The sequence below is a fragment of the Scomber scombrus genome, chromosome 12 (assembly GCF_963691925.1).
Source record: "Scomber scombrus chromosome 12, fScoSco1.1, whole genome shotgun sequence".
NCBI lineage: Eukaryota > Metazoa > Chordata > Actinopteri > Scombriformes > Scombridae > Scomber > Scomber scombrus.
This window is the reverse complement of record NC_084981.1, coordinates 14,512,702-14,526,466: the sequence shown is the minus strand read 5'-3', so window position 1 is coordinate 14,526,466 and position 13,765 is coordinate 14,512,702. Positions and strand designations below refer to the sequence as shown.

The 13,765-nt window shown below is 38.5% G+C and overlaps 1 protein-coding gene across 2 annotated transcripts; it reads left to right on the top strand.

Moving 5' to 3' along the window:
- Positions 1-4,351: 4,351 nt before the first annotated feature.
- Positions 4,352-13,747, top strand: hps1 (HPS1 biogenesis of lysosomal organelles complex 3 subunit 1). 2 transcript variants are annotated; one of them, XM_062430278.1, is made up of 18 exons: positions 4,352-4,624; positions 7,401-7,589; positions 7,667-7,801; positions 8,257-8,399; positions 8,481-8,589; positions 9,426-9,586; positions 9,746-9,848; positions 9,931-10,015; positions 10,118-10,173; positions 10,290-10,457; positions 11,163-11,342; positions 11,717-11,793; positions 11,887-12,024; positions 12,158-12,223; positions 12,420-12,564; positions 12,759-12,872; positions 12,977-13,059; positions 13,146-13,747. In XM_062430278.1, the coding sequence occupies exons 2-18, from the start codon at positions 7,473-7,475 to the stop codon at positions 13,306-13,308; spliced, it is 2,043 nt and encodes a 680-aa protein (XP_062286262.1). In that variant the 5' UTR covers positions 4,352-4,624; positions 7,401-7,472; the 3' UTR covers positions 13,309-13,747. The 2 variants fall into 2 exon arrangements, with proteins under 2 accessions (XP_062286262.1, XP_062286263.1); XM_062430279.1 differs by lacking the exons at positions 12,977-13,059; positions 13,146-13,747 and having other exon boundaries at positions 11,887-12,019; positions 12,759-12,871.
- The last annotated feature ends 18 nt before the right edge of the window (positions 13,748-13,765 follow it).

The following is a 13,765-nucleotide window of genomic DNA, read 5'->3' as shown; positions in this document are numbered from 1 at the left end:
CATTGATCTTACAAGCTCTGAATTCTACCAAACCATCAACTCTCTGCTTGCTTGACCCATTGTCCAGTAAGAGGGTTTATCAGAGGGACGTCAGAGTACCATTCTAGCAGGGTTTTAGTGTTTTGCTCAAGGGTACTGCAGTAGAGTGGACACCAGGCTTGAGACATTACAATCCTCCGGTTCAACAACAGCCTCGTTAACTGTTGTTTCAGCTGTTTCTGGGATTTTTAACCTTGAAAAGCTGTTTCTCCTCACGCACTGACCACAATCCCCGCAGATCTACAAAATTACAGATGAGCCCGGCTCTTCCCCAGTTCTCATCTCTTTAGTCCAACAAAGAAAGACTTTGCCCCACACACATAACAAGGGCTGCACTGAACACTTTTCAATTTGTTTCACCAGCTTTTCCTCATATGCTCCAAGACTTGTATGGACAGTGGTTGTTTTGTGCCTTTGTGTGAGATTTATGTTTTGTAGTCAAATTTACAACCACATTCTGGGACTTGATTAAGCTATATTTTCTCCTCATGGATCGTCAAGCCAAGGGCTCTCTCTGTGTCTACCAAACTATAGTTCTTCTCAATCTTATTTTCAAATCTTTTACCGACCAACGAATGGGAGAAAACTCAGAACAGACAGTGTTGCTGAAGCATTCACAAGTCAGCTTCAGTTTGACTCGATCCTCTACACAAAGAGAAAATAGCATGGAGTGTGTCAGGTCATGTCTGGACTGAGCACTGTGTGCATCTGTGTGTGTGTGTGTGTGTGTGTGTGTGCATGTGTGTGTGCGCATTTTATTGATAAAGCTACTGATGTGTCTGTCGAGTCTGTTTGACATATTTTTATTTTCTTGTCAAGTGGCTTAAAGGGAAAATCTGTTTCTTTTAAAGGATGTTTTTGTATGTTCTGTGTAACTTTGCTTTTGTGCAGCAGGTTTCAATCAGTTTGACTGCAGAATATGACAGCCAGGATGTGTCGCTGGGTCTGTTTGCAGTGAGCTGGGAACAATGTGAACCCATCCATAACATGTGTCTTCATATAGCCTGCATCCATACAAAATCTGGGTTTTTTAACCTTTCTCACTATATCTTCAGCGTGATCTCACATTTTATAATCTTCCTATGCTGCTAGGTTTTTTAAAACTAAATATACATTATATATATTTTACATATTTTGTACAGATTTACTGTCATATATTATTAGATAATGTATGTACATAAATGGAGTGATGAATATAAGTGATACAAGCTGTTTTACTTACATACAGTATACACCTAATTTATATGATTAAATACTTTGTCGTAATTTTCTATCATAAAAAACTTGGTTATTTTAGAGGTACAAAATTCCCCAACTGAAAAGGAAAAAAATGTAATAATTTTGTGTTCTTTGAATGATGGTGTGATCAAGCAACTGTGTTTTATTTCAAAATCTACTGACCACCTTATTTTATTCTGGGCTTGTTCTTTTAAACTAAAAATACAGCTTGGGTGTAAAACATTCCCTCAGAATAGTTGGTCACTTTGCTTATTATATGCTCTGAACTGTCACAAACAAAGATAGCAATAACATTATTAAACATACATGGTAACGATAAGCAGGAGTAGGTTCGATGCCTGAATGTGTTAAATATAAATAATATTTGTCCTCTGAATGTGTAATGTAGAGGTGTTCATATTTCTTTTGGAGATTATTATTTTATTATGTAAAGTGTGTTATTGGATATTATTTTTTGTAAAAAAAAAACAAACGTTTACATAATAAACACTTCAAATACCACTTATTCTGTATATTATTGAGTATTAAATAGTAAATTACTGATGCCACAAGTTGCACCAAAGCAAGGAATGCACATCTGCTTGGATTCTAGTTTGCCAACTGGTCAAACTACATTAAGTTTTCTGGAAATGTGCTGCATACAAGAGAGGATTTGGAAGCGAATACTACTTTTGTAAATACAGCTATGTCCCATCATGTGAATTAAAATTGAGCAGTGCAACCAGACTCCACAGCAGTCTTGGATATGATGGGGCAAATCTGCAGAGGCATATGGTAGTGAGGAGAAGAAAAATAAAGAAATGAGATGATTTATACCTGCACAGGAGCACAGAGAAGGCAGAAATACCCTCTTACAGAAAGAAACCATAAATAATACCTGTCAAATTCTCAAAAAAAGAACTGGAGTATTAAAGTTAGCGTTGTTGGTGCTCACTCACTCACTCTCACAGTGGCCCCAGATGTGAAAGCAGCTGGACTGAGTCTTTGTAGTGGGAAGAGTGCTGTCTTGTCACTGCATGAGGCAGCTGCTGACGGGAAACTTGAAGCCAGGATGGACTAAACCTCCAGACCTCGGCTTTGGCCCAGCTAGACTAAACCTGGGCCAGACGTGGCTCAGCGTCTGATGATACATGGACAACTGGGGTCTGCTCAGTAGGATGATGCGGAGAGGAGATGAAGGGTTGCAACGACTAAAATGCTCATAGTTTCAGTGACTTCAGTTTCTCCCAGAAAAGCACATTGAAACTGCAGTTCTCGTTCAATACAGGCTTGAACCGTTCTGACATTTCATGAAAGTGAGTCATTAACACTGGCAGCTCCTTCTAGAGCTGTGATCCAAAGCATGTACCTTTAATTATATTTTTGTTTGACGTTCCATCTGCAGGGAATGGATTTTTGCTTTTATGTAATTAGCAGAAATGTTTGCTCTCAGAAATGATCTTCAAGAACACTTTGACTCCATGTGTGGCTCATTTTAAATGAGCCAACACTGTTGACATGTAAGAATCAAACCAGACTTGTTAACACTTTGTCAGGGCAAGGCAGAGGTCTTTTGATCAGATCAAACTATGATTCATTACACTACGAAGGCAAAGTACACATACTGTATATGCATACTTGGACCACCTCACAATTAGATAAACGTGCAGACATAGTTCATTTTGAAAAGCACATGCAGACATCGGGAAACACAGACGGTGAGAGAGAGCAGACATTTTAAGGTATAAAAACAGAGGGAATCTGAATTGAGCTGCACTTTCTCAATACAATTGCTTGAAATCGGGTGTCAAAGTTAGTTTAAACATGAAATCTGAACTGCATGCCAGGCCAAAACATAATCTAAATAATTCATAGTTTGAAACTGTAATTTAGTCCAATCAAAAGTATGCATGTTGGATAAAATGAGTTTTGGGGGGTAAACGATAACTGACAACAGTGATATCAAACAATGAGGCCTTATAATGAATGTCCTGACATTCAGATCTTATCAAGCCAATCCATGGAAACGCTTTTGTTTGACAGACTTTGGTTCATATAAACCTGCACCTTGTGATAACAACTGCTGAGCGTCACTTCCTCTGACAAAAATCTAATTGTGTTGTGATATAGGAGGACTGCGCCATGTCTGGCCACTTCTGCGTGACAGTGCCTCCTTAGTGGAGGTAACTGTTACCCAGGCCTGCCTAACACTGTTTATACTCAGTGATCCATTTTGAGACATGCAAGGCCCCCTTTTGCCCTGCTAGCAAACACTGAGGATTTCATGATGTTTACTCTGTATATACAGGAGTCAGCTTAAATAAGACTTCCATGGCTGCTGGATCCCCAGAAAACTGATGGACTAGATTAGACTTTGGCCCAAACTTGGAACTCTTGGCATTCTGGCCCATTTTGACCCAAGCAAGGTTAATAAAACATCAATATTTATGTTACGATGGGGTTCTTTGTTCTGGTCAGAAGCCAAGCATACAATCTGTGCTCAATAGTATATGATAAAACACAGATTTTTAGGTAGCTATCACAACATTTTCTGAGTACCAGATTGCAGTTTGGTTTGTATATATGGAGCATATATGTCTCTTAAAAGTTGTTCCCTTGATGATCACTGTAATATTTATAGGAACAAATAGGCCTATGGGATGCTGTTAATTTAGTTAATGGTGGATTGTGACCTTTTGATCTGTAATTTAATTTAAACCCAACCCTTACTTTATGGTAATTATCTCATTTTCCTAACCCACAGTGATGATTTGAGCTGTTTTTATTCATCTACAATTTATTATAGGATCACTTTGCTTGACCTATATCTTGGGGTCTCTGTGGGAATACATGGCAAACCAAGAAATAGAAAGCACATTCACGTCTAATCTCAATCTCAGCCATAAAACTGCATTCCGCAAATGCCAAACTATTGTCCACAGCAGCCTCTGAATCATGTGCCCCACTTTAGGCGGCAGCGCATGACTTTTTCCTGCCTCGCTGATCACCTCGCTCCCCCGAGGGGCAATCAGTTGAAAAGTGCAGCCTCATTTGATAGGCCTCAGTCTTTATCCGGGAGCAGTCTTAACGGGAGGCTCCTCAATTCTTTAAATCCTCTTATCTGTCTCCAGATCAGCCGTGAAATCGCTCAGCTGAACTTCCTGCGCGTAAAGTCCTGCTGATGTCACATGACGCAGTGGTGTTGTGAAGCTCTGCGGAAGGAAGAAGAACGCAGCAAATAGTTCAGCAGCCGAAGCAGAAACAACGAAAACGTCCAAAAGGTACAAAAAACCCTAAAGTGAAGTGAGAAAAGTTTTGGGCTGCAGAGATACTGGATGCTGGGATCATCCGGCGCAGAAAACTCATAGTAAGTTGTTGTGACATGAAGTTTAAGAGTGTGTGTTTTGTTTCTGTTTCATGGACAGTCATTGAGTGTGTGTGCCTCAAGGAAGTTAAAAGCTTAAAGGGGAACTCACTTTTTGGTTTAGGTAAAACATGAAGTATAGTTTACGGATCGGATCGGCTTCATAAAGATGCTGGATAATAATATCAGTCAGTTTAAATATGCCATATCTTTGTCATTGTCCCATGCTGACTCCACATACACTGTACTGTAGGGAGTCAACTGCAGCACAGCACTCACAAGATCAAATGCATTCAAGGCTCAGCAGTGTATATCTGATCAACTGTGGTGATGCTTTGGCTTTTAAGGAAGTTTTGCAATCATATTTTCTTCCTTTCTATCAAGTTCAAAGTATACAAGACTTAATGTTAGCTGGTGGTATTTTCAAAAAAAACAAAAAACGTTTTTTTTCTTCTTCTAAAAATAATCCAAAAAAATGGATTTGATATCCAAAATAAAAAGACATAGCACCTAACTATGTCATCACATGGCACTGCTCAACTGAAGTCATGGTGAATGAGAACTAAAGAGGCACACTGACTTGGTTAAAGCAATGGGGAGGTCTTTAAAAAATGTTCAATTAAATGTAGTCTTTTGTTCACTAGATTACATTAAGACTCTATGTTCATCATGATCATTCACTTTTAAAACTATAGCTCTGTCTCTGTAAATAGACTTTTTGCATGATGTGGAAATCACATTAACCTTTTTGTGGTGTAAATAAAGTAAATGCCTTGCAAAAATGATTTAAAATGAGTGCATGGTACTCTGTATGATGACTGATATATAGGTCAGCCGATATTATTGGACACTATTAGCCTATCACAGATATATAGGTATATCAGCGTATATGTTCATATGTTTTTTTATTGTGTTATCTTTATTATATTAATTTAATTATTAGATTCCCAATGAAATGTATTGTTTCTGGGAACTGATGTCATTTCATACAGCAAGGTTTATTGTTAAACTGTAAAATATCATGCCTCCATTACATATCGTTGTCAGTGTGTTTGATAATCACATTTGAGCAATCATTGCAAAAAATGTGTGTTTATGTGTTTATTCTGTTTTTGTCAGATTGTCAGTTGATATATTGATTTTATTCAATTGTTTTACTCCCTTACATCGGTATCGGCATCAGGCCCAAAAATCCAGTATCAGTCAGGCCCTACTCTGTATTTCACAGCACATGCCACACATTTATCACCAAATGAAAGCAGATCTCAGCGATTACCACATGATCACTTTGTGTCATGTCACACACACACACTGACCTCTATGTGCTTACTGATCATTTTTCAAGCACCCTTATTTCTGTTTTGACTAGTGGTGGAATATAACAGTACATTTACTCAACTACTGTACAATTTTGAGGTAGTTGTACTTACTTGAGAATTTACATTTTCTGCTTCTTTCACTCCACTACATTCCAGAGGGGAATATTGTACTTTTTACTCCAGTACACAACTGTAGTTACTTTTAAGATCAATAATTTATATGTAAAACATATGATCAGCGTGTAATATGTGCATTGTTATAGATTAGTATCAGTATACAGTAAGTTTTTAAAATGTAAAAAAAAACATTAAATGCTGCTCATATGTGCAAAGAATTATCAGTTTTAATATTCAAATAATATACTGTACATACATGTATAATAAACAGAACAATAAATTGGCCCATTTTGTAAAACGAGTACTTAGAACTTTTTATACTTTTAGTACATTTTGCTAACAATACTTCTGTACTTTTAAGTAAGATTTTAAATGCAGGTCATTTACCAGTAATTGAGTATTTTTTCATTGTGGAATTGCTACTTTTACTCATGCAAAATATCTGAGCGCTTCTTCCACTACTGGTTTTGACTGATAATATCTTGAAATCCCTCAGGAGTGGCATTTTTGCCTCTGACCTTCCTTTTTTCTATGTGCTCTCACTAGAGGTTGTCATTGATAAAATATCAGCTGTTAGAGAGCGTTTATTTTAGGCCAAAAGGAGGGGGAGTGTGGGAAAATCAGTTCCTTGCCTCCATTTACACCAGTGGCAAATGTTTTCATGGCCTGTGTGAAAATACATTTCTAGTGATTTTTAGGGACATGGACCACATCCACTTTAAGAGATTGACTGAATGTCATTGTGTACATAACACAAAATTGATAGTTTAAAGGTACTAACTAGATTGTTTTTTAACAACTTAGTATTCTGGGCTTAATTAAATGAAAAATCTAACTGAGTATCAAGGTTGAATTTACAAATAACCGCTGATTTATTTTACATCACATTTTGTTGGAATTAAAGATAATAAGTAGTATACTTTTCTCTCTTGTAGAGGTGTGTCTTACTCTGAGATAATCATTTTTTCATAATAATTATGTCAATAAGTTTTTATTTGCTTCCAAAATAGCAAAATGCGCAGATCACATCAGTCTTGAAATTGTGGCTTTGTTTCCCATTTTTCACATGTCCTAAATCAGTTCAGTATTCTGACATACAAATGCAAGCACATTAAAAATATATATTTGCTCTGAAATAACTTAAATAGTAAGTGTTACTTCAACATTTTAGCACTAATCTCTTTTTATCAAATAGAGATGTAGCAGTGCCATTCCTCTCTGACACTTTTAGACGCTCTTCAGCTCTGAACAGTATAATTCCAGACGCTTTATGCTTCAGAAAATTTCTCCCCAGACTCTGTTTTATCTCTTTTGCCTAAACACTTTTAACCTTTTCTTTATAGTGTTATGCAGCTGGACAGGTTGGCATAGATAGGATACTGCAATAAAACAGGACAGGTGCATCTGTGGTCCAGATGAAGGGCTTGCTGATAGCCAGTGAGAGTGCTGAGGTCCTCTTCCACTGGACCGACCCAGAGTTTCAGCAGAATATCCAGGACAAGTATGGAGCAGCTCAAGAGGAAGGCCAGGGGGTAAGGAGGAAGAAAATCATGTTTAACAGATTGTTAGTCTGATTTGTTTGCAATGATTAATTTTTTTTTTCTTTTAGCCCCCCGCCTTCGAGGACAGCATCAGCACTCTGTTTGCTCCCATCATTATCTCCTGCAGTACCATGATCGACAGGATGGGCGAAAGCTACACCTGCTTCACCACAGAAAACAACCACATCTATGTCCTACACCAGGTAGAACCTGCCGTTGAAAAGAAAAGCTGTCTCCTCTTCTGTAAAAATCCTCAGATTGGTTCCATCTTTGTCATGATGTAGAAATAACTTTCCTAACACATATAACCTGTAAAGCCCTGTTTTCTAACCCTCTTTTGAAATGCCCTGTTGTATAATGTCTGCATACTTGAACTTCCCCTTGCTAACAGTAATGGCCCTGTGACCTTAATGCAGGCCTCTCTTACAAATGAAGCGTCACATTTGTCATGTGAGCCTTGTTAAGAAATCAAACCAGGCTTTGTCCTTCTGTAGCACATGGAGGCCAAACACAGCATTTTCGGTCTTTTCCATGCAGTCATGTATCATGTAGAGTGCACAGAGTGTAGAATGGGCTTCAATGCATCCATTTTTTTTTCTACTTTAGTCGCATGTTTAAATCAGTAACAGCTAATTAGGTAATTTTGTGTCCATCTCAGTTTGACGAGTGTCTCTACATTGCTGTGAATGGAGATGGTGAGGAGGGAGAGGATGATCTGAAGAGGAAGATCTATGTGATGAAGAAGATAATTGAAGTCATGTTTGGCATGGTCACCCTCAGCGGTAACCTCCTTAGGAAAGAGTAAGACATTTTGTTTATTCCCTCTTGATTCTGGATGTTGTTAACATGCTAATTAACATGAACTGTGCTGTTTGTCACCAGGCTGCGTCCTCAGGACACTGAGCACAGAGCGCGGCTGTGGAAGCATCTCCAGAGCCTGCTGGAGACATACAGCCACCTCCGAGAGAACGACCAGAGCTTCTTAGTCGAGGTAGGGGGCACTACTGTCATCACATATATTATTACATATCATTGCTGAGATATGGGGACAGTAAAATACCAAAAGACACAGCTTTACTGTAGACATTTGCCATGTTGTGACAGGTTCAAGCAAATGTCTTCCTCCCCACAGGAGTTCAAAACCTAAGATGTTACTGTTCTGTTGAAAGATTTTTTAATAGCTGTACTTTATGCATGATGTGGTCAAATATGACCTGACTTAGCACCTTTTGATTACAATAATATATGTTTAATACTGTAACACTGCCCTGGATTCTACCCAGTTACATCATTTGTAGGTGAGACTCTGGCTATGTTTGCTGCTGTGCTACATTGGATTTGGGATATAACACTTTCAACCACTAGATGGCAGCAGCAGTAAAAGCCAACAGCGTTTAAAACCCCCTTTCAATAGGTGTTGAAATAGAAGTACTGTACCTTTTTACCTTTACTCCTGTATTTGTTTGTTGGGTTGTGAACTTTGTGATGAGACTGTGATTATGGTTCTTTCTGAACCATAGAGATAATGTTCAGGCCATTGACTATTCAGCTATACTGAAAACCTACCAAAACTTCACATTTAAGTCAAAAAATATTAACATGGTTCTTTTTCCCTGGATTATGTTAAGTCTTACCAGAAAACCCCTCAATGTTCTCCTATTAACAATATTAATTTAGGTTAGATTCCCCTTTCAGGCTGTGCCTCAATGGTCAAAGTCACTTTTAGTTGTGATTTAATGAATTGTCCCAAATGTGTAAGGGTAAATGCGTGGACAAGTGGGATAGAGATGCTCCCATGTCATCTCCTCTTTGTGTCGTCTCTCTCAGGCAGTGGAGAGGCTGATCCACCCCACGCTGTGTGAGCAGTGTATAGAGTTTCTGGAGCGCCGTCTAGTTCAGCAGCTTAACAGCAGCGTAGAGAGAGCAGGAGAGGAGGTGCTACATGCCTTCATTCTGGTTCACACCAAACTGCTCGCCTTCTACTCCAGGTACAATCAGTGCAGATGGTTTTCATAAACATTTTGTATTTATTCGAGAAATAAATGTCACTGTTTGCACTCTGAAGTTGTTTTCATCTGTACTTCTCATTTTTAAGTCGCTAAAAAATGTTCTATAATGCCCTGTCTTTGATTTTCCACTCACTTCAGCCGGAATGCGAGCTCACTCGCCACCTCAGACCTCTTGACCCTCATCATCATGGCACAGAATATGTATCCTAGCAACATAGATGTAGATGACCCGGGTCCTGAGGTATGAAATGCTGATGGACACCCTCATAACACCACAACAGTTTCTGATTGTTTATTGTGAATTGTTTGTGTTTTTTATGAAGGATGTTGAGAGTACATCTGGCTCTGGTCCTGAAAGTTTTTACACCCCAGAGCCTTCGCCTACAGACAGAGATTCAAGCAGTTCAGGTGGGTTGTGTAGTCGAGTGTGCGCATACATTATTGTTCAGTTATTTTTCTACGTCTTCTTTCTGTGTGTGATTTACTGACATGCCTTCATTGTGCTACCAGAAAAGCCAGTGAGAGGCAGTACTCCTGTATTTGAATTTGTGGATCCGGATATACAGGTGAGAATATATCTCAGTGTCTACTCCTAATAGTTGATCTTGATATATAATATTCTCTGCAAAATAAACCACTTATTGGTTTGGAATGACACCTTGAAACATAATTATGTCTTCAGATGGCAGAGGACAGCTTACAGACTCTGGAGGTTCCTCCACCTGACCCCTCAACCCCACGTAGAGTCTTCTTAGAGGTCTCACAGAAAGAGGGGCTGTATCCCATGATGCCTCATTCCATGTACTGTCTGCCACTGTGGCCTGGCATCACTCTAGTGCTGCTAACTAAGGTTTGTGAATAACGACTCAAGCCCACATGTGTACTTCTCATTTTGCTTACAATTTACCTCACATCTCGCAGTCTTACTTTTTGGCCAGTGGGGGGCACACTTTTGACACATTTAATTGATTGAAAGATCTTCCCTGGATACGTTTTAGATTACTCTACTGTGAATAATAATTAGTCTCTTTTTTGTGGTTTTTTTCCACAGAAAAACTTTTTTAAATCCTTAAAGTAACATCTCCTCATTCTCCTTCATTTAAAACTCCAGACTCTTTGCATATGCAATATTTTTCATTTCAAAAGTTTAACTGCTAGACACAATATGTCTCCTACTTCACTGTAAGGTCAATTCTCAGTGTTTGTGCACTGGAAGCTTTAAATTTCCACATCACATTTGTGTAAGTTAAATTTAATGTTATAAAATTACAGCACCACAATTAGCCTTCAAACTAGTTGTGATATTACATAGCATGCCTGTAGGTACATGCTCTAACCCTAATCCACTTTAAGCAGATAATGTGAAACCCTCAAACTCTGCACATACATCATTCTGCACAGTGAAGCTCAAACATCCAACTGAAATAACAAGAAGCAAAACACATTTTCGAGTGGAGGGGTTAGCTAACTATAGGTTTATGTAGTGCTTACAGTATCCAAACATGTGTTTTCTCCCTTGTTGACCCATTTAAGTATCTGTATTTATTTTAATCAGATTCCCACCAGTGCAGTGGCCATATCAGTGTATACGTATTTGGAGGCTTTTGCCAAGCTGGAAAAGCGCTTAAGTGAAGGCCAAGAAGGTTCTTCTGCTACTAGAGGCCAGCCAACGATACACGAAATCCGAAGCAAACTGGATAAATTCATTAAAGCCCTGGGGCCAAGTGAGATTCAGGTATGTGTTTGTATGTGTGCTGAATACCAACATTTTGTATTTTGTCTGCTTAGTTGTTCCATGAAGCTTTTAGTCATATATGTGTACCTTTATGTAACATTGTTAAATTTTATTTAAGTGAAATGCACTTAAAAACTTTAAGAATAACTTTCGGATAGAATTGATGTACTGTTAAAATATCTAATTATGAGAATACTTTTTGTTGTACAAATCTAATAGTACATGTTATGATAAATAGTAAAGAGAAGCACCTCATAAATGAGCCCCTGTTCACCCAAAATTGAATAAATGTGATTGATGGTGAAAAATGATTTTTAGTTAAATCATTGGCCTCAAAATAAAATCTGTATTTCACTCCTCCCATTTGTATCTAGTCTGCACAGTTACAAAATGTCTGGACAGAGTTCAAGAACAGAGCATTTGCTAGAGGAGGACCTGGGTTCAACAAAGAGTAAGTCTGCTGCAGCCCTCTGCTGGCCAGAATGCTTCATAACAAATTTGCTGGGTGATCCTTTGAATGATTACGTCCATGTTTTTGTTTTAGTCTTATCCCGTGGTGTAAGAATATGAAGTCACAGCTGTGCGGCGTATACCGACAGTGTTTCTTTATTGACTCTGGGTCTGCCGACATTCCTCGACGACTCTCGCCCAGCCTGCAGGAAAGAGCCCAGTCTATGGTGCAGTGTGTATCAGTCAGCTGAATGTCTTTTTACACTAATATTTTTTTCCTGTTACAGTTGTTACAAAGAGTACACACATATATTGTATCTCTCTGTCTTTTTCTGTCTCTTACACTCTTTTTCTGTATCTTCCAGGGAAAAACTGATGGACTGGAAGGACTTCCTGTTAGTGAAAAGCAAGAGGAATATCACTATGGTGTCATATCCTACCCACAAAATGAACCCATGTTGTGTGTATTCCCTTTGATTAGCAGAACAAAACTAAATTAATAACATTTCTGGATGTGCTTGCATAATTCAGGGGTTCCAAAAAGTACAGTGCTTATGTAGGCAAAATATTACAAAATATAGCACACTTTTATCCTCCATGTATTGGCCTTGACCCAGTTATTCTTACTTACCTGGAGGAGTTCCCTGGCCTTATTCATTTTATCTGCGTGGACCGATCCACCGGCCAAATGATCGCCCCATCCCTCAACATCACGGAGCGCACCACCTCTGAGCTGGGGAAAGGACCAGTCGCTCAATTCATCAAAAGCAAGGTGATGCTGGAAGTGAATGTCTTTTTACTGCTACCTGTGTCTTAAACAGCTAGTTGATAAATATGTATACCAAAAATCTAGTATCGCTTACAGTGCAAATTTAGTTATTTTCAGTGACTGTAATCATGAATACTTTTGTCCATCTGCAGCATCTGTCTAAATATGAATTTCTCTTCTATAATGCCATGTTGCAGGTGTGGAGCCTGGTCGGCACAACACGGCGGTATCTCCAGAAAGGTTACTCCACTGTCACATTGCGGGATGGAGACTTCTACTTCTGCTACTTCCTCTGGTTTGAAAATGAAACAGTAAGTTACTAGCCTATAGTGTTTATATTCAGAAAAAGACAACTAAAGTTTATCAGGCTGTAACACATCATCATATAATATATACTGCTTATCTAATCAATCAGGGCTTCAAGTTAGAGGCAGGGGAAATGCCCATCCTACCTGATGATTCTGCCCCCATTGGGATGCTTGCTTGGGACTATTACAGGTAAACAACTGTGTCTGATAAAAATAGATTTGTGATTCATTCTAAAAGAGAGTGTTGCTCACTGTAGAAAGTGATGTGTCCTGCAGGAAGTTGCTGCGGTACTACAGTAAGAATCACCAGGGTGAGGTGGTGAAGTGCTACGAGCTGCTGACAGTTCACCTGGGGGTCATCCCCACTGAGATCATCCTCCAGCACTGCAGACAGTTGGCAAGCAAGCTGTGGGAGCCGTCTCGCAATCCACTGCTGTAGACACGGTGAAGTAGTTGTGTACACAACAAGAAATTGACTGCATTGCTAAGAACAGAAAAAAAATCTCTTAAAGCTGCACCCTGGGCCTGTTTTTCACGTTTCCATAGTTTGACCTATAATGATTTATTGGAAGCACTTAAATTTATGATTAGCACAATTAAACGCCATTGTGCACTTGATGCACTATGGATGTATTTATAGGAAGTAGCTTGACTATATACTGTAACTCCTTTTTTTTTTTTTACATTGTAACATATTTTTTTGAATACTCAATGACCTGTTTACTATTTATTAGTAATATGTTGTTATAATGTATGTGTTTAAAATTTTAACTGCCACTGATTGGTTTTTATAAATGCAGATATTGTACATTTGTGTGTGTACTACTTCTGATCTTATTACATGTATGAACAAAATATGCAACACTAAAACTGTATGTCTCTCTATAGATATTTCC

Coding starts and splice junctions, on each gene's coding strand:
- hps1 (XM_062430278.1), top strand. CDS start 7,473: ATGAAGGGCTTGCTGATAGCCAGTGAGAGTGCTGAGGTCCTCTTCCAC. Junction 7,802..8,256: donor ACATCTATGTCCTACACCAG/GTAGAACCTGCC, acceptor TGTCCATCTCAG/TTTGACGAGTGTCTCTACAT. Junction 8,590..9,425: donor ACCAGAGCTTCTTAGTCGAG/GTAGGGGGCACT, acceptor CGTCTCTCTCAG/GCAGTGGAGAGGCTGATCCA.